The following is a 24554-nucleotide window of genomic DNA, read 5'->3' on the forward strand; positions in this document are numbered from 1 at the left end:
TTTTGTTTAGGAATAAAAATTAAAAAAATGAGTATTAATTCAATTTAATGCTAGAAAAAGTTACAGGCAAATACTGTTCAAATCAAAAGATGGAAGATCAGTTTATTTCAGAACTACCTGCATACAAAACATATTGCACATCAAACAACCAAAATGAAAAAAAGTGTGAAACTAAACTCATTTGGACTAGAATAAACATTGTTTTCCATAAAGAAACCTTCTGGAAATTGATCTTTCAGATTGTCTGCTTTAACACATTTAGCCAGCTTAGTGTCTGAACAAAAGCTACGCTTTCTTTTTTAAATACTGTACAGTTTTAAAATAAATTAATCAAAACAAACTTGTCATTATCGCTCCAGTGTTCCTATAGACACATCTTCCAGTTTTTTGCATTTTTTTCTGTCACATACAGCATTTAAAAAAAATAAATAAAAAAATTAATAGTTTCAATAAAAGACCAGTTTCAAGACTAACATTCTAAATGGAGAAAAAATACAATTCAGTGCAATTTTTTATTTATTTTTTTTTTTACTGCATTTACTAAGTGGTTGCATATTACAACTTAACAAAAGCAGCTAATGCTTTTCATAAGAAAGATTAAGATGTCCGGGATCTTCCCATCAACAACTTATCCAACAAAGTTATGGTTTCCTACAGCCAGCAAAGTTATTTTATGTTGAACTACTCTCTGAAGGCACAACATCCGATAATGTACTTAGAACATACTTGGTGCAACGTGTATTTATTTATTTTTTTTATTTTATATAAACTTCATCCACTTTTTGTGTTCCATAACGGAGGAACTGAAAAGTGCGATAAAAAAATCTGACAGTCCATATTTCTTTGGCAATCTTGTACACGCACTATTGTAAAATGTAAAAGGTCCTGTAAATTGGGAGCAAGTGTTTAAGAGATGCCATTAAGGACAGGTTGATTTCCATCTCCTTGATAATTCACTTTCTGGGTTCCTTCCTTGGGAGTGTGTTGTGGCTTTCTCAGTTTGTCACCAGAAGCGTGGCTGGGACCATTCATGGCCACAGCTGCAGTGTTTTGTTCTTTAATGAAATCAACCTGACCCTGAAGGGAAGGAAAAAAAGAAATAAGTAAAATTTACTGTCATATGTAGATGCCAATTTCCGTTTACTGTAGTCACTTAAAAAAGCTGATACTTTTGATTCATTTAAATTTATATTAAAAGAAATGGGGATAAATAATTCTTCACTTTCACCAAAAGCTTAATAGTTTTACTTTACACTGTCACTTGTAATGCATGTATATCAATAAAACAATTAACAAAATGTATTACATTTATTTAAAAAAAAAAAAAAAGCAAGTCTTACCATTTTTGTCAGAGTGTCCCTTGCTGGGGTTCTCTGTCTGCTCTGTGATTCGGCACGGGATATGTAATCTGCTACTGTAACTAGAACACAAAAAAAGTTTAAACTGAAGCAGCCATTTAACTCAACATTGCATTGTACAGCTAGGAAAAATAATTTCAATGAAAATGGCAGACTGCTAATTGGTGCTGAAAGAGTTAAATTACTAGAGATGAAAATTAATTGACAGCTCGCATGGTTTAGTAATCTGGGAACAAAGTAGACTGTGCATGGGGTTCCTTTGTTTTTTAAATTTAAAAAAAGATTAAGAAGTGTGAACTGTAATCTACTGTACCCTTAATTACCACTTAGTTATGTATACAGGGGTTTTTGTTACAAGTTATACAGGCTAATCACAGATTTGTACAGTACATAAGTTGTTTTTTTAGAAAGAATGTCAATACTAGTTAATTACAATAAGGCACTGACAGAACAAATTGAAACATTTCCCCATTGCTTTAACTCATATCTAGATGCAAATGTCATACTTGTAGTTTAAAAAAACATGGTAGAGAAACTCTTGGCTACTTCCCTTTACTATTTCATTGCACTCCATGAACCACAAAACTAAACAGATCCCAAAGGAGCTTTTATGTCCTTCGGCTGCAATGTAAAAACAAGGTACTATTGTAAGTGGTACTGCAGCAGCAATTGTGATGCACAGTTCACCCCCCTAGTCTAAGTTGGTCTGGATAAAAGCATCTGCTAAACGACTACATAAACAATATTTCATGTAACAGCTATAGAAGATACCATACTTTCATTACGCTTTTTAGAATGAAAGGAAACAAAAAAAAAGGAAATTAAACTTAATAAAACCACTTAAAAAAAAAAAAAAAAGCATTCAGAATTAATCCCAAGCAGCTTTATAAGTATAATTTATGCATTTATACATTTTACTAAAAACACAGTTCAGTCAGCACCTGCTTAACCGCTTCTCAATGCATCATGCAGCGCTGTAACACTGATTCTACTATAAAATACTATATCCAACCTTCACAAACATTTTCCGTATATTTATATATTTTGCACTATATTAACTCATTTATCCATCTCAAGATGTGCGCCTGGATTAAAAACGAAAGGAAGTGGCAGGTATGTGCATGCCAGTAACCACTGAACTGTGGAACTACTGATATTTATTTGTTGCTTTAGTATCAAGGTTTTACCAGCCATTCAAAAGCAGTTTTGTTTTTATTTAACTGAATAGTTAAAAGTTACAGTACTGTATTGTATTGTTGCCAGTATTGGATTTGATAAAGTAACAGCAGGTACTAGCCACCAGTACTGCTCATATCACTCTTTATTGTATAAGTCTTTGTTTTTCTTTATTGCTGTAGGTTTCAGTGTTGCAAGCAAGGAACTGTACAGTGAACATTGTTTTCCCAGTACTTTCACTTACACTGCAGTATAAACTACATGCCTGTTATTGTAAATGTCATTTTGTTGTGAAATGATATTTTTATACAAAAGTGCTTTTAGTGATTATTTCTGGTATATTGGTGTTCGATCTATTTTTTTTTTTGTTTGTTTTTGTTCTTTATTTTCTGGATCAGCATCACAATCTAATGGACGTTTTCTGTCACTTCTCATTTATCCAGCAGGAGAAACTGGCAGGAGGGGTTGGACAAACGAGTGCTGACTATTTAGTTCAATTAGAAGTTTTAGTTTACAAAAAGCAGGCACATACAGCATTAGAGCGTTCAGTTTAAAAATCCACATCCATAATTATGTCAAAAGCAACTTTTAGTGGACTCTGGCATGCTGGTCTGGGAATACACTTTATACTCCCATTACCTGGCTGCCTGTCTTCTGCCTGACTGCAAAAACGGCGTCTACGGCTACGGTTACGCCTCTGGGATTTACCCTCCAAATCATCTACAAAAGGAAATTCGTGAAGACCCGAGAACAGTTTAGACTGCTGCAACTTCTTGCAATCTTTTTTTAAAAAAATGCACAGAGGTGTAAGTGTAAATTTGTGTCTTTTATGATGAACACAGATTCAGTTTGGTCCATAAACTGTTTTGTTTTTGTTGCAGCAACCCAAGTGATCATATAATTGGCAAAATTGGTGATTTTATAAAGCAATCCTTCTATCTAGACATTTTTGTTAAGTTCACTTACCTACACCATTTCCATTAACTGAAGCATTATCAGACTCAGTCAATCCATCAATGAGGGTAGCATCTTCATCAGTCCTACGCTTACGTGACCGTCTGCGCCGGTTGAGGTTGTGGTGAGAATCACTGGCATCAGTGTCAGCTGTCTGGTCTGTTTCAGTATTATCTAGCAAACTGTAAGGATTGCTGTCCGGATCCTGAAGCACTGAGGGGAGGGGGAATAAAGGAATTTTTTAAGTTGTTTAATTTTTTTTTTTTAACAAATACAAGGTAGCTTAACTCTTTCAACACTGTAGACCTGTATACAGATTTAGGACATATAACTCCAATGAAAATTGCAGACACTCAAGCAGTACAGGACATTCTTGAAAGAGACATCAACTACTGTATTTCAAGTGTTTTTTCCTTTGGGATCCCCTTGTCTTGTAACCTTATTGATAAACTTAAGATTTATTTAACAAAAGCACCTTAGTAAACGTTCCTACAGATCGATCGACCTGTTTGCATCGCACTACTGAGACACAGACATTAACTAGTCCTCATCAGATTTAATTCGCCTCAGACGGGCAAGAGCAAGTTTCTAACCTTGCCATGCAACAAGAAGCTAACATTGAAAGGGGTCATTTTGTATCAAGAGGTGCACAACTAAGTTTGTAACTGCGTTAGTAAATGGAAAATGTCTGTTTCAGAAGGGAAATAAAATTACAGTTACAAACCCCTATAGTGGCTCTACTTAAAGCCAGAAATTTAGCTTTTTGAATGGTTGAAAAGGGAATTGGTTAGTAAGGCTGGTAATTAATGGACTCTGCAACAAAAAGAGTGATACAGAACACACACACACCAGGATTTTAAACAGGCAAGAAAAAGATATTGAGAAAGAAATCAAGTTAAGAAACTTGATTCCACATTATCCCTTACGGAAAGAAGGGTTTGTACCAGAGCTGATGGAGCTGCCACTCCCTCTGCTCCATCCACGGGCCCTGCCTCCAGGACCCCCACGTCCTCTCCCAGAGGCAGGCCGCCTCCTGCTGTCCCGCTGGTGCCCAGGTTCCCGGTCGTGATCTTCCCCTGCCAACGACCAGTCACTCAGCTCGTCCTTTCTCTCCGAATCAGTTTCGGATGCAGTTGACTGTTCAGAGTTCGTACCTGGATAGAAACATCATTTTAGTTTAATCAAATCTATAATATTAAAATGCATGAAAATCTGTTTTTTTTTTTTTTTTTTTTTTTAAATGAGATACAAACAAGTTTGTTTTGATAGCATAAATTCAATTCAGAGAAAGCCCAAAATCTGAACATAAATACTAGAAATGTAATTTTGGTACATTTCTATGAATGTGTATGTAGATATGGCATTTAAACACACACTCTTTTCTAAGCAAAAAAACAAACAAAATCACAAAGACCTAACTACAAAGTAAAAAATAAAAATAAAAATATAGTAACAGGTATTAGCTGATTAACAGTTAGATTCATCAGCAGATTCATCCGTGCACATGTTTAATAAAGGTAACGATCTTACAGTTGCTGTCCTGCATGTAATATTAAAAAAAAGCCCAACAGGAATTTTGTCTTTTTAAAAGCATTTGAATTGTTATTTTTATCTTAGTAAATGTCTCTCTCTGTATTTTTTACTGCACTATTGAGATGTACCTGTGCTGGCCCTGTGGGCACAAAGTATTAAAAGAACAAGACAAAATCATTACTAATATAAAAACACAGCTTACACATGTTACAGAATCTATCAAATGCACAGATTCCAATACATTCTTGTGAAAAAGTGTACTGGTAAATTAAAGCCTATTATATTTACACATATGCGCTCTCTGAATTAAGAAAAAAAAAAATCATCCTTTTAAAATCCTGTTGTACATATTCACAGGGATGTAAGGGCTAAATAAATGTCAGTCACCATCTAGAATGTTCTGTATTATGGGTGTTTGCTTTTTACTGAATTCAGTAACTCAAGCCACAGTAATTCTAAATGTTTTAATTTCCAATGGTAAAGCACTGAACTTGCGTTTTTGTAGTACGGCAATTTTGTTTGGCATAATTATTTACATAACACTGTTTTCTAGTCCAGTTCCTCAAAATACTTCCAAAGTGGCTTTGCCTCGTTCCTTTGTTTAAAGATGCCTTTTTATTGAAAATATATAACTAAGTCAGAAAAAACGCTTGTCATTTACTTTCTTTCCCCATGAAGACTGGATACCACGATTTCCCTATACCACGTCCACTACAGCATGATCACAGTGCACCAATGAAGCACCAGATCGATTGTGAATAAAACCCGCCCCAGTGTCAATCTTTCTATTGCACCAATTACAAAAACTACTTGGAGGCAATTGCCAAACCCCATCCTTTTTATAATATCCGCCCTTACTCTGGCTCCACAGCAGTCAGATACGTGACGGACTGCTTGCTGTATATGATAATAAATTACAAAAATTAAAACATAAAAAAATATGCGTTTGGTGGAATTTGTCACTTGACTGGTTATATGTCTACCATATTATTCAACATTTAAACACTTCTTTAGAGTATACATTTAAAATTCCCATCCCTATTAATTTAAGGGTATATCTATATATGATATATAATATATCTATATATATATATATATATCTATATATATATATATATTTTAACTCAGTTTGTTGATATTTGCGTTTTGTGTAGTGCAACTATAGAATTTATATTATAAAACATCATGATAATACAGTGTTGCCTGTATATTGTTACTTCTTCACAAGTCTTAAGTATAGTTACCATAACCAGAGGTGTAAATAGGCCCTCTGCGACCACGACCTCTGCCACTGTAAGACCTGCTGCCATGCAGGGAGGGAGCAGACGTGCTCTCATCTGTTGTGTAGCCTTTATCTTTATCAGCAGTGCGGTTGGAGGAAGGCCTGAACCCCACTCCTATTTCCCTCAGCTGGTCATCAATCTGAAGCCTCTCCAGTCTTAGCTGTTCCACTTCCTGTAAATAAAAAAAAATGCTCATCAGCAATCTCACCGATTATGTATGCAGAATGGAAAACCTTAAATGCACAAAATCAAACTCATTGCATGATTCCAGAATCAGTAAACCGTGGATCAGTCTTTGCACAATGTTCTTTCACAATACTTGACATTCCAGAATATATGTCGGATGATGCATGACTTAATTAAAGAGTGGGAAAAAACAACCACAGCTCAAAATTAAACTATACAAGCCGTATAAAAATAAAAAAAAAAACTTACATTTAGGTAAGCAATGTGGTATTCCAGAAGAACTTGAACATTTCCGATGTTCTCCTTTGTGCCAACAAATGTAAAAGGAACCATTCCCTGCATCAAATAAAATTATTAAAAAGAGTAACAAAAATATAATCTAAAAGAAGTTTGTCTAAAGGGCTGTTCCACTGAATTTGAAAACACTTAAGGATGAATATAAAATATGACATATGTGAAATCTGTAATTAGTTAGAAAATCCATCATAAGTCTTCCAGCAGAGACATGGTTAAACACTAAAGCAACATTCTACAAGGTGGCAAACATTTAATCACCTGTAAACTAAATCTACTACCCTACTGTAGTTAGCCAGTACTGTACTAATACAATTTGTTATAGTAAATTGAGTGTGTGATCATGCAAAGCTTTGTAAAAATTTCAAAAATATTAAAATCAAGCACCTGCTGTATGTAAACGAAAGGTCTAAATAATGTTTTTGCTGTTTTCAAAACATTGTTAGTATTTCCCCCTATAATGTTCTATGGAATTACGCTTTTCTCTGTTCATTAAGTTCTTACATATCTGATTTAGCATTAAGAATACAAATACCAGGTGTAATGCTCCTACCTCTACTCGAGGAAGTTTACTGTCCTTATCACCTTCAATCCTTACTCGCACAACTCCAGATTTGTCCACAATCTCTTGAATGACTTTTCCATTTTTACCAATGACCTTACCTAAAGTGTATTAAGAAGTGTATAACAATAACATAAAGCAATATAATTTGACAGTTGCTGCACAACACACCTTTCCAGTATACAAAATGTTATTGAGACCAACTTACCAACCAAATTTCTGGGAATCTGAACGGAGTCTTCAATAAACTCAAGGTAGCTCCTTGCTTTCTGTCCTGCTTCAGCAGTCTGAAAATTAAAACACACTTGGTTTATTAGTGCTGCAATGTGAACCATCTAAAAACATGGTTAAATTTGACTCATTTAAAAAAAAAAAACAGTCTAAACATTACCCTTACCTCTGCATAAATTCTGAATGTGCCGGTACTTTCATCTAGTTCAATTGCTGTAACTCCAGGTACTTTCCGTGCTTGCTGAATATTACTACCATGTGTTCCAATTGCCAAACCCATCAGATCCTCTCTCACAGTAAATACCTCATGGAATGCAGAAGCCAACTGCTTTGTGCTCTAGAAAGTATTTTGGAACAGTTTCATTTTTGCAATATGTGGATTTTATTAATTAATAGTTAGAACAATACATCTGAACCTATTTGGCCTAGGACAGCCATATTATACTTTAAATATTTGACAAAATCGCTTATTTTTAAACAAAGCATGGCAAAAATATTCATTTCTTACCTCTAGGTGTTTTGTTGCTTCTTCATTTCTTGACATGAGCAGTAACTTTGTGCGAATACTGCGCAAATGCATGTCACTTAGTATTGTAACTCTCTTGACTGTGGCTTCATTCATTGACTAAAAGAAAGAATAAAATTGCAATTTGACATTAATAGAATTTGTATGCTACACTGGTTTTATTATTACAATTGTAAACCACCACTTTAAAATGTATTTAAGCTTAACCTGATGATAACCTGGTGATTTTTGATATTTTATGTGGTCTTTGAATTTAATAATTGCACATATGGTAGTTATCATAGTTTTTGCTATTTGGTAAGACAACAGCCACAGGTTTAAAAAATAATAAAACTGAGCTGTCAGTATCAAAAAAAAATCACCATGACCAGCACCCATTGTAGGTAAAATGTAAATTTGACTTCCAATAGATAAAAAAGACTTACCAGTATTATTAATTGGCTTGTGTCTGCATGGTAGAAGATGCGACAGGCTCCTATTGCTTTTTTGAAATCTTTATGTGCAAGTTCATTTTCACACCTATAATACAGCAATGAAGAATAATTTAATATATATATTAGTAACATTTATGCAAATTGTACTATCATATTTTAATATTAAAGATTGAACAGGCTTTTTGGTTTAAAACACAACGCATTACTTTCCCACTTTGTTATACATATTCCTGCAATATATTTTAAAACATAATCAGAATGGTTTTGATATTTTTATTAACATACCATTGGTCATAAATCAATTTTGACCAGTTTGTTTTGCATTGGGTCTTCCCATCAAAATGTCTTCAGAAAGTGGCTTCAAACAAACGTGTTCAACAAAAAACATTTAATTCCCAACTCCTCTCATAATTTAGCTCTGGCACAGGTTAAGATGCAAGATGTAGAGAAGGAGTACCTCCAGTCATATGAATACTTATATTTTTACTCAAACTGTGCATAAGACATTGTCACACAGAACACTTTATAACCTAGACAGTGAAATCTGCTGTCCGTCTATGCACTGTTGTGTTTCTTAGTGTGTAGTGCTCTCGCTTATTACTGGTTCTTATCCCACCCCAACCCACCAAAAGTATGTATTTATTGCAATCATAATCTGAACCTGTGCCAGAGGAAGCAGGTACGACCAATCAAAACGCTGAACTTTGTGAAGTCGGGAACCAATTAAATATTTCTGATTGAACAGGTTATATTGAAGCTGCCAATGTTGCGAATTCAGAAGACATTTTGCATAACCGATGTAAAGCGAATAAAAAATAATTTATGACCAAGGATATGTTATTACATATCAAAGCAATCCATGTTGAAAAATACATTGTAGGAATACAAACAAAGCAGAAAGCTAGGGAAAGCAATGTGTTGTGTTTTAAACACTACAGCAGGTTCAGTAATATTTTAACCTGATAATAACGGTGACGTATGGCTGGTTTCACAAACCAGATTTAGCGCTAATCTTGGACCACCTAATGTTATTTTAGGTAAGGTAGTCCAAGACTAGTGCTAATTGAGGTCTGTGAAACCATCCAACAAGGTTATTTGTAATAAATAGAAATAATGAAAAGAAATCTACTACTTACGCAGCTTTTAAATCATCTGGTACTGGAACTGTACACTTGAAGAAAGTATTTTTTGCCACAGCCTTGTTAAGGTTCGCTGGACGAAGACGCTCAAAGGTGACTATCTCATTATATGTGGCATCACATGCAGCATATTCGATTACATAAAACTGTGGACAACATAAGCATACAATACAAGATGTTGATAAACATAACAAAATGAGATGCTGCAAATAAATCCATGGTCTGATGTAATAAAAACCATTATTTACCATCTTAAATACAAAAATGTAGGGGAAGTATTCCTGGTAGGTGTATGCAAGGGGAATGTTCCCATAGTAAATTTATTTTAAAAGGCTATAAAATTTGAGTACTTACATCACCCTTCATCATTCTCACTTTTGCAAGCCACCAACCACAAGGCTCCTGCTCATTTGCTCTTGAGTAAATCTGGAGACATACAGAAAACAAAAAATGAAAAAAATTCAGAAAATTGTATGCCTGCTCACAAAACTAGTACAACATGGTCTAATCATGTTTAAATCGTATTTGATGAATTTCTGTTTTTCAGTACCACTAAGCAAACTAGAATAAAGTTTGTTTCCCCCTTAATTGTGCTCCAACTGTATATGGAGTGTATAAAATCATGGATAAACATTCTCTGCTTACAAACAGAATCACTTACCACTGACTAGCACAATAGCTTTATTTCATGAACACAAGTTTGTAAGCTATTAGTAATAGATATATGTTAACTGAACACAATAAAAACAGTCTTCACAAACTTACCTCAACGTCCTCACCTTCACCGATTTCCTTTTTAACATCTGGAGGAGGCGGCATACGCACATCACTGAAAGGAACCTTACGCTCCGGTTGCCAGCTTTAAAAAAGTAAAACAATTTCATTGAAACTAAATTTCAATGCAATATTTCAAAATGTATGATGGTTTTAGCAAATGTAACCTCAAAATGGCGATTGTTTTATTGGGCAATGAAACTCAAAGAGATTAACAGAATCATAGAAGCAGCTGTGTACCGAATGACAAGCCCATTAATCTTTATAAAAGGGAATACAATGCAATGTGGCAGCCACATCAGAACGCAGGTCTCACAAAATAGACTAGTCTGTATTTCAAAAGCTTTATAAGATTTAAGCTTTTTAAAAAGTGGCAGTGGAGTTATTTAGAAAACAATAGCTACTAGGCCATTTCTCAATCTACTATAAAAGATCTAAATGACACAAAGTCCATTAAAAACAACTTTGTTACCCAGTATACATTAACATTTAATAAGTCTGTTTCACTTTCTCCTAAGACTTGACGTAAGAAAAGACTAAACATACACATTGGAAAATTGGACGAATGTTTACTGTATTTAATAAGGGAGGCACTGTCAGAGAAACACTTGGCTAAAAAACGAAACTGAACACTTACTTGTTTTCAAAGGCAACGGTGAGTGAATCTTCGTGAACATCTTTGACAAATGCCTGGGGAAAAAATGCATTGATAAAAAGTTGCTCCACAAATAAATTTAACTTTCTAACCTATAATACCGTTATTGATTTAAAACAATTAATCATTTCAAAAGAACACCATATCAACTGAGTTCTACACGATGATGTATTCTTCATCATCTTTGGTACTGAACCCTCAGCTTGCCTCATAGGCTACCACTCCTTCCCACGTCAATATTCAAAGCATGGATACTTTAAAACATCAGCTGAAAAATACTGCCATTAAATAAATGCATTACATACAATAGGGATACATTAAAATGGCACTTATTAATTATATTAGACAAGGCACAAGTTACTACTAAACAAGTTTCAACGTTGCACCTCCAGACCTCATTGTGGTCAGACAGAAAAAAAAAAAAAAATGTAAAACTAATTGTGACAGAACAGGTACAACATGTGTTTGGTCTAAGCACATTACCCTTCCACTGTGACACAACAACAATTTCAAACTTGCTATTTTATATGCTGTCTTGTTGAAGAGGTGGACAATATATTAAAAAGTCCATTAATTCCCCCACTTCAAGAAACTACTGTATTTGTTTATTTATGCACGACACGTTTTCCCACATTTACATGCAAGGATTCCTCATGCCACAGTTAAGACTCTCTTCCTTCTGCTCAGCTTCACTTTCTGAAATTATGCAGTGCCCAGTGTTACTGCAACTGCTAGTCCAGGCAGCAATACACCAAGACATTCAACTTGTTACTTACGTTTAGCCTAATATAAATCCAGGTTTTCAATGTCTTGCTAAATTGCCGTCTACTTCACCAGATGAGCCAACTAAAATAGTTACCGTATTACTTTGATTTGACGCCGCAGCGTTTATTTTAAATTGATCAAAATGACTGCGGCCCTTAAATGAGGGCAGCCTTTATTAATAATACTATGCTTTACAAACGCTGCAATATTTTATTACGATTTAAGGCATTTTAGAAGTGGCGCGTGAGAGGCTCCGATCTGCAGCACTGTATTCTTGTGCGTTTTTGGGGCTTGAATGTAGTACATTTACTGACAGTTACTGAAAGCCTATTAGGTGGGAGTTGGGAGGGCAAGGACTAGTCCAAGAATGTGACGTAGATGTTTTTCTGCACCAAAAATTACCTCAGAATATCAGCTTGATTTCTGTAAAAACTCAATATATCCTACTTGATTTTTTTTTTTCCCCCCGTCACTGTAACTTGCTTGTTTGTAATTTCTCTGCAAGAGAAATTAAAACTTAATCTTATCATAGATAGTAAGCACATTGTTTTTATTTGTAGGGGATTGAGTACGAGGAATTACAATCTAACTGAAAACAAAACCACCTATAACTTCAGAAAGACCGCTGTTCTGTAAGTAGTTTATCTTGGATTTTCTTTCAGAACTGTACCATAAAAAAATGTGCTTACTATGCGTGTGTACATTAGTTGGTAATTTACGTGGTAGACTGGGGCTCCCAGGGGCATTACATGTACACAGTCAGTGGTGCGCGTTTATTTGTTTAATGTGTGTGTTTTTAGTAGGGTGGAGAAAAAAAATTCCTTAATCTTTCTTTATTGATAGCTCCGTTTATTCGAGGGCGGCCTCTATTATAAAGCTGATATATGACTGCGGCGTCAATACGAGGGTGTCTTTAATACGAGGGCGGCGCCAAATTGAAGTAATACGGTATTTAAAAAAGAAAATTAAATAGTTTTTACAGCGCTCGTATGTTCCAGTCAATATAATTCTAAATGTTTATTTTGTTCCAGTAAAATAGCGGCAATTTCCACAATTCATTACATATGTAAGTCGAGTAAAACATTCCTTCTCTGAGGGCATTTCATTTCCGGGCTTATGTTTCCATGGACACCGTGAATGAACCAATCAGTTTCCAGCTTACAAGCGATGTTGGTGATGAAGGCCGAACTGCAGAATCATATAACCATATAATCTTATACAGCAGAGTTGTGTATAATTTAAACAAAAAAAAAAAAAAAAAAAAGAAACACCTATGTTTTCAATGTAAGATCATCTTTTAAGTGTATGAAATACAGTGAGTATCAGTGTTGCAGCATTGTAAAATGTTTTACGCATTAACTTAATATCGATCTGAAACCTAGCATGTACAATTAATTCAGGAAACGATATTCATATTGCGCAATTAATGAATATGACCAATTATTTTACTTTTATGTCCTTTGTTTTGCCAATTCAGTCTTTGTTAAGTGAAAAATTTCAGTATATGAGCTACAAGATGTACCGGTCAGATCTGTTGCTGCACAATCAGTTGCTGTCAAACTGTGGTCAAGTAATATTATTGACAGTTTGCACACAACATGCAGATAAAACGAACACCCACACACAAAATAGACAGGTACAAATAATACATACTATGATTATCTATATATGTTTAAAATAGGTGCAGTACTTAATTCGTTATTTTTAAAAGACGATATAAAATTCTCTAAGGAATTCAAGTAAAATGGAAATGTATGTTCAAACTTATGTACAGTACGAATCTCTTCTTCCTCTTCTGTTGATGTCACACTTTCCATGGTTTTCCCAAAACACATACTGTATATTAGGCAAGAGCAACAGTGGGGGGAGGGAGGGTATTTTCGCATTAAATGTAAAACCATTTATTTATTTATTTATTTACCTTGGAAAGGTAACCGCCTCTTTGGTACAGATGCGCGCTGGTGTGGTCTACTGCACATAAAAAAAGAAAAACGCCACGCAACGCAATGGTGTGACCTGGCCCTTTAGGGTGCTAAAAGATATGTATGGTGCAAAAAAGTTCTGGGAAAATTATACACAACAGTACACTGAAAGTCTTAAATAGAGTGCATCTAACTTTTACCCTTGTCCAGGGTCCTACGTAAACATTCACGCGATTACAATAGTAAGTAGTCAAACTTGAATTTAATACAAATTAGAGCTAGTAAGCCGTATTGCAGCGTTTTATAGCAGACTGCATGCACCAGCGAAAAAAGGAGGCTGCACTAGATTTCCTATAGTAGCTCATGTTAAGTCTCCTAAAGAAGTGGTACGTTGGTTTGTGCTAATATGTATTAATAAAATGAATAAGAAATATCCAAAGCCGTTTGTATGTTATTCGTAGAGCAAACTGTTTTTCGTTTCAACATTACTCTTTTTCATTTGAAATAGTTTCCATGTTTTTCTATTTCATATACCTATAACTTGATATTTATGTACTGGACTTTTACTCTCAAGCTACGTTGTTCAAGTAAACGACACTACATTATATATTATTATTTGTATTTATTTTAATCAATCAACAGTTAATTAAAAATATGTCAAAAACGAAAGATATCCTGCTTACTGTAGAAATCGATTTGATGTTTACAGAAAATGCAACAGAAACGAACTTCTGAAAACTGTAAAATCAACAGTGTTTGACATCGCAGTTCTCGCAAATGCATTTTTCAAAATGTAGTATTGTAAGGGATAACACATGAGAGGGCGTGGGTTGTGTTGCATACCAACAAAGCCGTATGTTAATGCAACACAATCCACAAGCCCTATAGTGTGTTATCCCGCTTGTAAAACGGACACAATAATACTAAACCATGCACGGGGTGGGGTGGGGTGGGGTGTGCAGCAGCAGGGCTGGTAGGTGACGTAATCATAGTGGTATCAGCGCTATGCTTAGTGCGAGAGGTCCCGTGTTCGCGCCAGCCCTCCGCCTGTATGTGAATTGCCTCGCCCTGTGTGAAGCAACTGCCTGCGTTAACCTAGAATGCTGCAATACATAGAAAAACAAACTTTTTAAAAGGTATTATTATTTTTAAAAACAAACAATTTTATTGTATATTCTTCCTCTTTAGAGAAAAAATAGTCCATCAGACACGGTTAAACTGGATGTTTCCAACAATAAATACAATAGAAGACTATTTTATTCAAGCCGGGACCAAATAAATAATTGTAGCCCTGTCCAGCTACTTACCTCAAATGCCTAAAGCTAATTAAAACGAGCGCACACACAGCCAAGAACGTGCTAGACCCGGACGAAATTTAGTTGCAGGCTTTGCAATACGCTAGGCTGCAGTAGGGGTTAACTAGCCAAAACAGCTAAAATAACACTGACAGTTAAACTTAGTGACTGTAAATAAAATAAATATAAATATAAATATATATATATATATATATATATATATATATATATATATATATATATATATATATATATATATATATATATATATATATATATATATATATACTGCTTTTAGCGAAAATCAAGTAATAAGGCACAATATAGTAACAAAAAATTGTTTTTAAAAACTACTTAGGATCTCCGTTGCAAGTTTAATACATTGTGTATTGATAATTTACTAATAGAATTGTATTTAGACAAAAAAGTTCCGCCGTGCAATAAGCTATATTCATGCATGGTTTAAAACCTCTCAGCAGCCAATCAGCATGCAGCATCCGAACATTCTGTTTTATAATAATTTATTAATGCACTTGCGCATTCTCGGACTTGGTAGTTAATGAGAAACGACGACATAGGAAAGTATGTATATTCAGAATCTAAAGACTAAAAATTAACGTAAGGACTGGTTGGTTCCATGAATATTTTTAAAAATTAAAATGTGTATTAATTTTTTGGTTTTTTTGTATAAAATGCAAAGGAAAAAAAATGAATTGCCTTTCTGTATTCAGATTTAATACAAGTTAATACTGATTCTTATCGTCTAAATTTAGAAATTGCTTCACATCTTCTGTCTCACATGGTATTATGGTATCTATATAAAGTGACGTTGTTTGTTTTTCTCTGTTTCATTGGTGTCTGGTTCTGTCTTTTACTTTTTTCTGTGTGTAATTATTGCAAAACCAAACCGTTTGCTTAAGTATCTGGACTTTACTTACTTTGAAAATTACTGTGTGCAAAGACAAGTTTGTGGTTTTAAAATTCTAATATAAATATATTACTTTATAATTACCTTTCATAAAACAAGTAACTTTTACCTGCTCTTTAAATCTTGTCATCCAAAATTATAAAAAAATGAACAAAGTTACACACTTATTTTGAATTTGGGTCCCTAATAAGACACATTTAGGCCTAGGATATGCAGGACTTCGACTCCTGCAAAAACCTGAAATTTGTTTTGGGTGGGTGGGGGGGTTGCCACTTGCACCTGCACTGGGGGAAGGACCCCCACACCCCCCTGCCTTGTACTTGGGACTTCTATTACTTTAAATGAAAATACTCTAAGTCAGATACAACATGATGCAGCTTAGGACAGAGTGGTATGTTAAACTATGTTCAAAGTCAGTGTGTAAGCAAGAGCCATCCACTGTCTTGTGGTGATCATTAGATGCACAGAGCTGGGACTAAATTGCTTCCTGTTGAGGAAACAGAAACTGAAACCTTAGTGTGCCCAGGCACCTCCCTAATAAAAACGGATTTGAAAAACTTTAAAACCTCTGAAAATGTGCACCACTTTCATTAAATCTCACCTGTCCACACACATATCAAAATCCTCTGGCAAGACACAGGGCTCGAAATTAATGGCGGCAATTGCTGTGGGTGTCCTTCTCTATTCATGGCCACAGTGCCCCTTCAGTTACACCAGTTTTAGGAAGTGTTTGGATCCAAACAATGACATGATTCAGTGATTTGTGTGGTTAAGTTGCATCAGCAGGAAAAACAACAAACAACAACACCACCACCACTCCAACGAACACTACCTTTTCAAGCACATGGATTTCTACTGTGTGTAATAATGCGACCTCAGAATAGGGTCCAGAGCAAAAAAGTATAAAACCTTGCACAATCTGCAAAAAAAAAATAAATATGTATGTATGTATGTATGTATGTATGTATGTATGTATGTATGTATATATATATATATATATATATTATATATCAATTGTTTTTAGATCAGTAGTTTAGAAAAAATAAAAAACTTTCTGTAACTAACTTCAATGTTTCAATTGCTGTTATCTCTTGAAATTTTCCTTATTTTTACCACAACTAATCCAAAACGGTAGGAAATACAATTCTACATTGTATTACACTGTTTACCATAATTATTTTCCAACTTATGATACATAAGTCTTTGTTTTTTCAGTTCATGCAGAAATGCAACACAGCATTTTGTATGCTACAAGCGGAAACAAGATTTTGGAGTTTAGTTTATGTTAAACCGAGTAGAATATATGCTTTTAAAATTGAACAAAAAACGTCCCATGTATTAGTTATAAAAGCCAATGTCGACCTTCTGTGCAGGGAGTTATGTCTTCCCAGGCTCGAATCTAGACTGCTAATTTTTTTGTCAAATTTCTGCAAAAATAAATAGTTATTAAGTTAAACGGTGTTGTTTCTTTCTGTGGCCAATGGCTTTATACATGAATCCTAAGCAAAATTACACAACATACTACACTTTGGTTTTGACTTAAGTTTAGTTGCCATTTTGGCCTTGCCCTTTTTGTTGCTAATTTATAGCCCTGAAGACGGAGCAAAAAGCGAGACTGTGGCTCTCAGATATTAGTGGTTGTGTGCCCGCCAGCTGTTTAAAAATAACTGCAAAGTCTATAATATCCCCTGAACCTGACAACAGTCTGAGATTGACAAGGAACAGCTGCCATGTTCTGTACTCCTCCTAGGATGAAGTGACATTCTAAAATAACTTTATGATGATACAATAACTGCTATAATAACAGTAACAGATGGACATTCCTACAACTGATCGTATGTCTAAGGGCAATACCAGGAGAAATGACCTAACTTACTGCCATGCAAACAACATAAGAATCCAAGTACAAGACTCAAAAATAAACTCATACAAGCATAGTGACACTAAATGTGAACTCTCCATTCGGGGTTAAACCTAACACCTTCAAAAGTTCCTTAATGTTTTATGTTTCTGTTGTGCTTTGTTTAAGAAAATGTTTGTCATATCAGATAAAAATATAACAATTCTGAATATTAGGCAATTTTACTAGTCCTGAGAAACAACTATTTTCTCATGTATAATATGTCATGAGAAAGTGTTTTAATCACTGAAACAATAATGTAATGCTAAAATATTCGTTTATGTCACTATAGGCTAAACAGTGTAGTTTTACTATTCGCATCGCTGACAACACACTTTGTTCTCTTAGCATTTTGCTTACCACGCCAAGTTATTATGAACATTTATAAACCATTCATAAAACTGTATGACTTTTTATATTCGACAGTTCCTTACTGAGTCAAGGTTTCAATGTTTTCATAATATTACATTTGTATACTTAATTCAACTTCAACACAGAAAGTTAATAACCACTTTCAAAACAAATAACCAATTGGAATTTAAACAACAAACATATCTAAAAAAGCAATGAGCTTGTAACGGGGGGGGGGGGGGGGGGGGGGGGGGGGGGGGGGGGGGGGGGGGGGGGGGGGGGGTGGGGGGGGGGGGGGGGGGGGGGTGGGGGGGGGGGGGGGGGGGGGGGGGGGTGGGGGGGGGGGGGGGGGGGGGGGGGGGGGGGGGGGGGGTGGGGGGGGGGGGGGGGGGGGGGGGGGGGGGGGTGGGGGGGGGGGGGGGGGGGGGGGGGGGGGTGGGCAGCAAACGAGGTATTATATAATATGGATATTAAGGATAGTTATTAAATATGATAATTAATATGATAACTTGAAAAAAAGAAAAAAAAACACACACACACACCTTAAGGCACATTCATTTGACTACATAATAACACATCACATTGTTATCTAGAGACTATACACAAGACAAGATCAGACATTTTTTGTGTGTATCCAGAGTCTACGTCACTTGTTTTCTTACCAAAACTTGCCTCCTATAACCAGCAAATAAAGATACGTCTATATGAATGTATATTACACATTTCTTAGTGTCAAACGACCTTAAACCACTAACGTGTTTTTATGTTTACCTTGTAATAAGCTCCGTTGGAGCCACGAACCTCCACCGTCAGTTCCTCCATATTGGGCACGCAATGAACGCTGGGAAATTATTCTAGAAAGTTGCAGAGTTGCCAACCTCAACCTGGCTGCACATTATAAATACTCGTCTATGCGTACAGAAGCGTGTTCTGTACACAGCAGCTTTCACTCGACCAAGTAAATACAATATATTCTCAAAAGTAGAAAGGAAAAGTAAATGGTATTTCAGCTACACACAAATTTAAAGAATGCAGCACGTTATACCACACTACCACACACACACACACACACACACACATATATATGCGCGCACATATTAAAAGTTTACACCTAGTCGTTTTTTGTTACCTCCTCAATTATTATTATTATTATTATTATTATTATTATTATTATTATTATTGCTGTATAACTGGTAACGATATTAATTACTGTTATTATAAATACTGTGTTTGCTCCAATATTGGCATCGAATTAGGTAATAGCTGTACTCTTGTTTGCAAATATGGAGATATCATGTGATACTGTGATATTTCAAGCCTGTTGACTCTCCAGATGTTTCATGGTAAAGTATAAAAGTGTAGTCAGAATATCACTGATTTCTTGAGACCAGGAAGCAAAAATGGCAAACAACACTGCAGGTTTACAAGCAAGATTCTTACAGCTGCTTCATCCTGTCCCTTTTACTCCTAAATAAGATGTATTCCTATTGCATGTAATAACTGGACTATTTAATTTCAACAAATCTTAAAAAGGGAAAGAGGACAGGACAGCCCCTGAGAACAATTTGATTAACAGTTAATTCATATCACCTCAGTATCTCCAAGTATATAACCTGCAGTTGCTTCAACTATTACAGTGCTCTGCTAGGAGCAAGTTCAAATACATATACACACTACACATATAATAGTAGACACCCTTTACCCTCACATCAAACATATACCAGAAATGCAAAGGTAAAGACGCCCTGACCAAGTAGTTATGCAGTTTTTGTACCTTTTTGTGGCCAGTTTATTAGGTTTCTCTGAATATAAAAATGGAATATTATGCCACACACTGTATGACATTGACTTTAGTGTCATGAAGTAGATGACCTGTGCTTGAAACTTACAAAATATGAACCAAGTAAGGAAACACAAATCACTATATAAATTGGGCTGCAGTTAGCATATTGAAAGTATAACCTTACAATCCAATGCAAAAAAAAAATCTATAATACCATTGCAAATATAACCCTTTTACTGGTAAACCATGACCATTTTATGGCATGTAAATTCACAGCGCAGTGCCAGTTGTCATGGAAACCAGAATCCAGCATTGCAGTTTATAATGAACTAAAGCATTTAAATATTTTAGGTATTTAAAAAAGATCAATATCCATATAAATGTAATAGGTTTCAAAAGGCTAGAAAAAACGACTGCCATAAAACAAATTACACAGCAAAAGTAATCTACAGTGAATATTTTTTCAACATTTACTGACATTTAATGGAGTTCTGATTTTCATGTTTATTTTTTGTGCTCAGGTTTAAGAAAATTGGATAGAAGTTTTAATTTAGGCCCAAACAACAACTTAATTCTTCAGTTCTGAGAAACCTGACCAATTGCAGAACTCTGGAAGGAGTATTTTGGAAATAAACTGTGGAAAATGGTTTGAGGGTTTGTGATCAAATACATACGCAATGACACAATATGCACCCAGTTGTCATATTTTTTTTGATTAATTCACCAATTCAAACCTTGTGTCATTGACACTGATTTAATTTAAAGTACTATTATTAGCTTTTAATAAAATAGCTTTGGTCCTGAATTTTTGTACAGAGCTGATGCCTTCACAGAGCAGACAGACACACATTATACCAATCAAGTCAGTCAGGAACCAGACAGAGTTCATTATACCCAATCAATTTTACAATAGGTTTGAACCAATTTTAAACAGAGAGGTAAAACTACCAAAATCCATCGGTAATGTTTCCTATCAGTACCACTGTACTATATTATGAGTAAACAAACATTTCAAAAACTGTCACAGTGTCTTATAAAGATTTAATTTAAAAACAAACTTGAAATACACCGGTACATTTTTTCAACTTGCCTTTACCTAAACACACTAAACTTGTGTACAATTGTACAGATTGTACAGTGTGAGAGTGTAATGATGAGATAATACAACGCCATGTCTGCTTCACAAATGGAGCTCTTTTGACATAGCATATGGAGGCTTGATCCCTTAACCCTGGGAGACCCAAGCATAGTTTAAAAAAAAAAAAGGTGAAACAGCATTGCAGCTTAAATACAGTATCTAATAGTTTTATACCTTTAAGTGGGGAACTTTAGATTTTAAATGTAGCATACACTATATATGCAACTGATAGACATCTGTCTGCACACACTAATTCAATAGCGAAGATGATTAATTTATAATTATTGCTCAATTATAGCAATTAATTCAATAGTAACTCAACTACAAACATTTTGGTTCTGCTTGGGGGGGGTTGTGGTGGAACATGATGGATAACAGTGTGCCTAGATGTACATATATCCACACCTGGACTTTATCTGCTACATGCACTTGATAGGGAACAAGACTACAATATCTGCCCATGAATTTATTCTGCTGGCTAAGTAGCATGATACACATGTAATTTACTGTTTTTTCCTCAGCTGATGATCCATAGTATTGACTGATGACCCAGTGTTGCCTATTTGCAAGACATATAAAATGTTCCCAAAATGTGCTTTGTGTGGTAATACTGTTTACTCTGCAGACTGTGGCACTTATTATTGAAAGGAAGCAAGCATGGGTCTCAGGCTATACCAAATACACTCATTTATTTATGAGATGTTATTTGACACATCCAGGAGAGGGAAAACAAATATGTTGCATATTTACAACATGGGGTTTCTCAGGTTTAACCTGGTTCAAAGTTCGAGCCTCAGCCTATATTGTATATAAGACTAGTATCTTTCTAGTATTCCCTTACCAGGGGACTCAAAATCAATTGTACAGTAGCTAGGAGTTTATTCACATGTTTAGCTAAGATAATGTAGCTGCTACCATCTACAGTCCAGATGAAGAATTACAGGTAATCTAGGTGTCTTCAGTGTGCCTGGCAATGAAGCTAAAGTGCACTTTCAGTAGGTGAGTCTTCTTACAACGTAGATGCTTTGTGAATTTGTGTATCTCCTCCTAAATGAAAAGAATTGGAATTAATGCAACCTAATATTTTAAAAAGTGAAATACTTAAAAACTATTTTTATACCTGGCTAAACCTTTATGACTGTATGGTGATATTTGTTTGTAGAAATGTACATTAAGATTTTTTTCTTGGTATATCATATAGTAAACAAAGTTATTCTGTAGTCTATATAAAAAAAGATCTGTCTCATGTGTTTGCTTAAAGTAAAACTGTACCTATCCTTGATACACAAATAATGAGCTCTATAGCTACATCTAGTGGCCACTATTCAAATATCATTACTGGTGTTCCTGAACACCTGTCTATACAGCATACAGCAACTATCAATTGGTTGCAAAGGGCGTCAACATCTACTCAATAGTGATCAGAAGCAGGTCTTATAAGAGGTCCAGTGGTTAAAGAAACAGGCTTCCAACCAGAAGGTCCCTGGTTCAAATCCTAGCTCAGCCAGTGACTTACTCTGTGACCCAGAACAAGTCGTTTAACTTCCGTCTCTCAGGTGAGACGTTGCTGTAAGTGACTCTGCAGCTGATGCATAGCTCACACACCCTAGTCTTATATCTTGTAAAGCACTTTGTGATGGTGGTCCACTATGAAAGGTGCTATATAAAATATATATATATATATTTTTTATAGAATTTAATGCAGTCATTCAAACCTGTACATTAAATACAAATCTGCCCACATAAAACATAGTTAACTGCCTCTAGGTATTTCTAGTGAAAAAAACACCTCTTGTAAAAGCACTGTGATATTTGCATGAAGAAAAGTTTATTTTACTAGTTTCTAGCTGGACACATAGTTGCTGGTTTTATGCTAATTAAAGATTACCTGTAGCAAATGTCTTTAAACAGACTTCACTGTCAGCCAGGTCTGTATTCCAATACAGTAGTGCACAGGGGTGTCCATATAGTTTAGCTGTTGTAAACAGATATCAATGAGTTACTGGACCTGCATGCTTTACAGGATATTGAATCCACAATAGTAAACTGAGATGTTGTTAACTGACTGTGTTCTTTTAGACTGAACAGAACGTTTAAATGTAGTCTGGAATCTGTTAACCATGAGGCCTGAAGAAAACTGGCTCCTTCAGTTCTGACCAGTTTAAAGACAGGATGGTAATTCATAGATCTAAATAGTGACGAACCTAAATACAGCCTCTTTAAATCGATCATAACCCTGCTAATGTGTTCCACTTGGGGTGATTCATTGACCCACATACTGTATACTACATACTAGGTCAATATGGAATAATATATATATATATATATTATATTATCTAATATATATATATATATATATATATATATATATATATATATATATATATTTTTTTTTTTTTTTTTTTTTTTACAGAAACAAACTCTATCTGGGAGAGTAAAATTTATTATTGAAGCACATTTTTGTTACAATTAAAACTGTATGACAGTGAAAATGTTTTACTGGTTTCAGAACCCATTACAATATAGGCATTTATGGCACAACTGATAGCCCATCCTCACTTTCAGATTTAAACCAGTTTACAGATTCCATTATGCTAAGCCTGAGCATGTGGTAGTGATGATGAATGATTATACAAATACAGTAATCTTATACAGCGCCACTGTTGCAATATGACAGGGACAGTTCATTCATCCCATCTGTATTTTTGGTTTTCTTATTTAAGACAGAAAATTACTGGCCTGGTGATCAAATATACAACAGAGCCGTTTCTTGAGCTAAGCCACTGCCATTTGAATGGCTTCTTCTCTCATTTTTATTTGTGCAGCTATCATAGTTTCTACAGCAAGCACACACACACACACACACACACAATCAGTTTGTTGCACTAATACTGACTTCCAACTCTATCACAGCTTCCCTTAAAATACACTCATATACAAAATTAAATATATAGTCTTTGCTCACATCAAACATCTCTCTTGAGCACATTGCTCGCTTATTAAGGCTAATTTGTATTTACTGTACAAGACCTTGGGGTGATCAACCAGGATAAATGGCAGCTGGATGTGATTGGAGAGATTTCTAGCACTGGAAAATCATTATGCATTGCATTACCTACCAATTTTTAGGGATACTCGCAAGAGTGGCTCTCTTGTGCTGTAAAATGCTCCATTAAAATCCAGCTGCGGTTTATCTTGACAGATTTATCAAATTGAACCCTAACTCTAAATAAACCTTTGTTTTACATTAACTTTTGTATAGCCTAAATACCAACGCATGCTATATAGATATATATATATATATACTATATATATATATATATATATATATATATATATATATATATTAGAATTAAATTAAAAGCTG

The 24554-nt window shown here is 34.9% G+C and overlaps 1 protein-coding gene across 4 annotated transcripts; it reads right to left on the minus strand.

Moving 5' to 3' along the window:
- Nucleotides 1–76: 76 nt before the first annotated feature.
- On the minus strand, nucleotides 77–19128 carry LOC121326766 (fragile X mental retardation syndrome-related protein 1-like). 4 transcript variants are annotated; one of them, XM_041270238.1, is made up of 17 exons: nucleotides 19038–19128; nucleotides 11088–11140; nucleotides 10442–10535; nucleotides 10031–10102; nucleotides 9674–9822; nucleotides 8529–8622; nucleotides 8086–8202; nucleotides 7744–7914; nucleotides 7555–7633; nucleotides 7338–7447; nucleotides 6740–6826; nucleotides 6266–6476; nucleotides 4433–4642; nucleotides 3501–3701; nucleotides 3174–3254; nucleotides 1341–1420; nucleotides 77–1077 (listed from the first exon to the last, which is right to left on the minus strand). In XM_041270238.1, the coding sequence occupies exons 1-17, from the start codon at nucleotides 19086–19088 to the stop codon at nucleotides 907–909; spliced, it is 2031 nt and encodes a 676-aa protein (XP_041126172.1). In that variant the 5' UTR covers nucleotides 19089–19128; the 3' UTR covers nucleotides 77–906. The 4 variants fall into 4 exon arrangements, with proteins under 4 accessions (XP_041126172.1, XP_041126171.1, XP_041126174.1 ...); XM_041270237.1 differs by having other exon boundaries at nucleotides 4415–4642; XM_041270240.1 differs by lacking the exon at nucleotides 3174–3254.
- Nucleotides 19129–24554: the final 5426 nt, after the last annotated feature.

This window comes from Polyodon spathula, chromosome 14, assembly GCF_017654505.1.
Source record: "Polyodon spathula isolate WHYD16114869_AA chromosome 14, ASM1765450v1, whole genome shotgun sequence".
Taxonomy (NCBI): Eukaryota; Metazoa; Chordata; class Actinopteri; order Acipenseriformes; family Polyodontidae; genus Polyodon; species Polyodon spathula.

What these genes read in the sequence shown, in the direction of transcription:
- LOC121326766 (XM_041270237.1), bottom strand. Translation starts at nt 19,088, where the DNA reads ATGGAGGAACTGACGGTGGAGGTTCGTGGCTCCAACGGAGCTTATTAC. An exon ending in ACCGTTGCCTTTGAAAACAA is followed by an intron (nt 10,536 to 11,087) that starts GTAAGTGTTCAG and finishes ACTTTTTTAAAG; the next exon opens with CTGGCAACCGGAGCGTAAGG. An exon ending in ACCACATTGCTTACCTAAAT is followed by an intron (nt 6,477 to 6,739) that starts GTAAGTTTTTTT and finishes TTTTATTTACAG; the next exon opens with GAAGTGGAACAGCTAAGACT.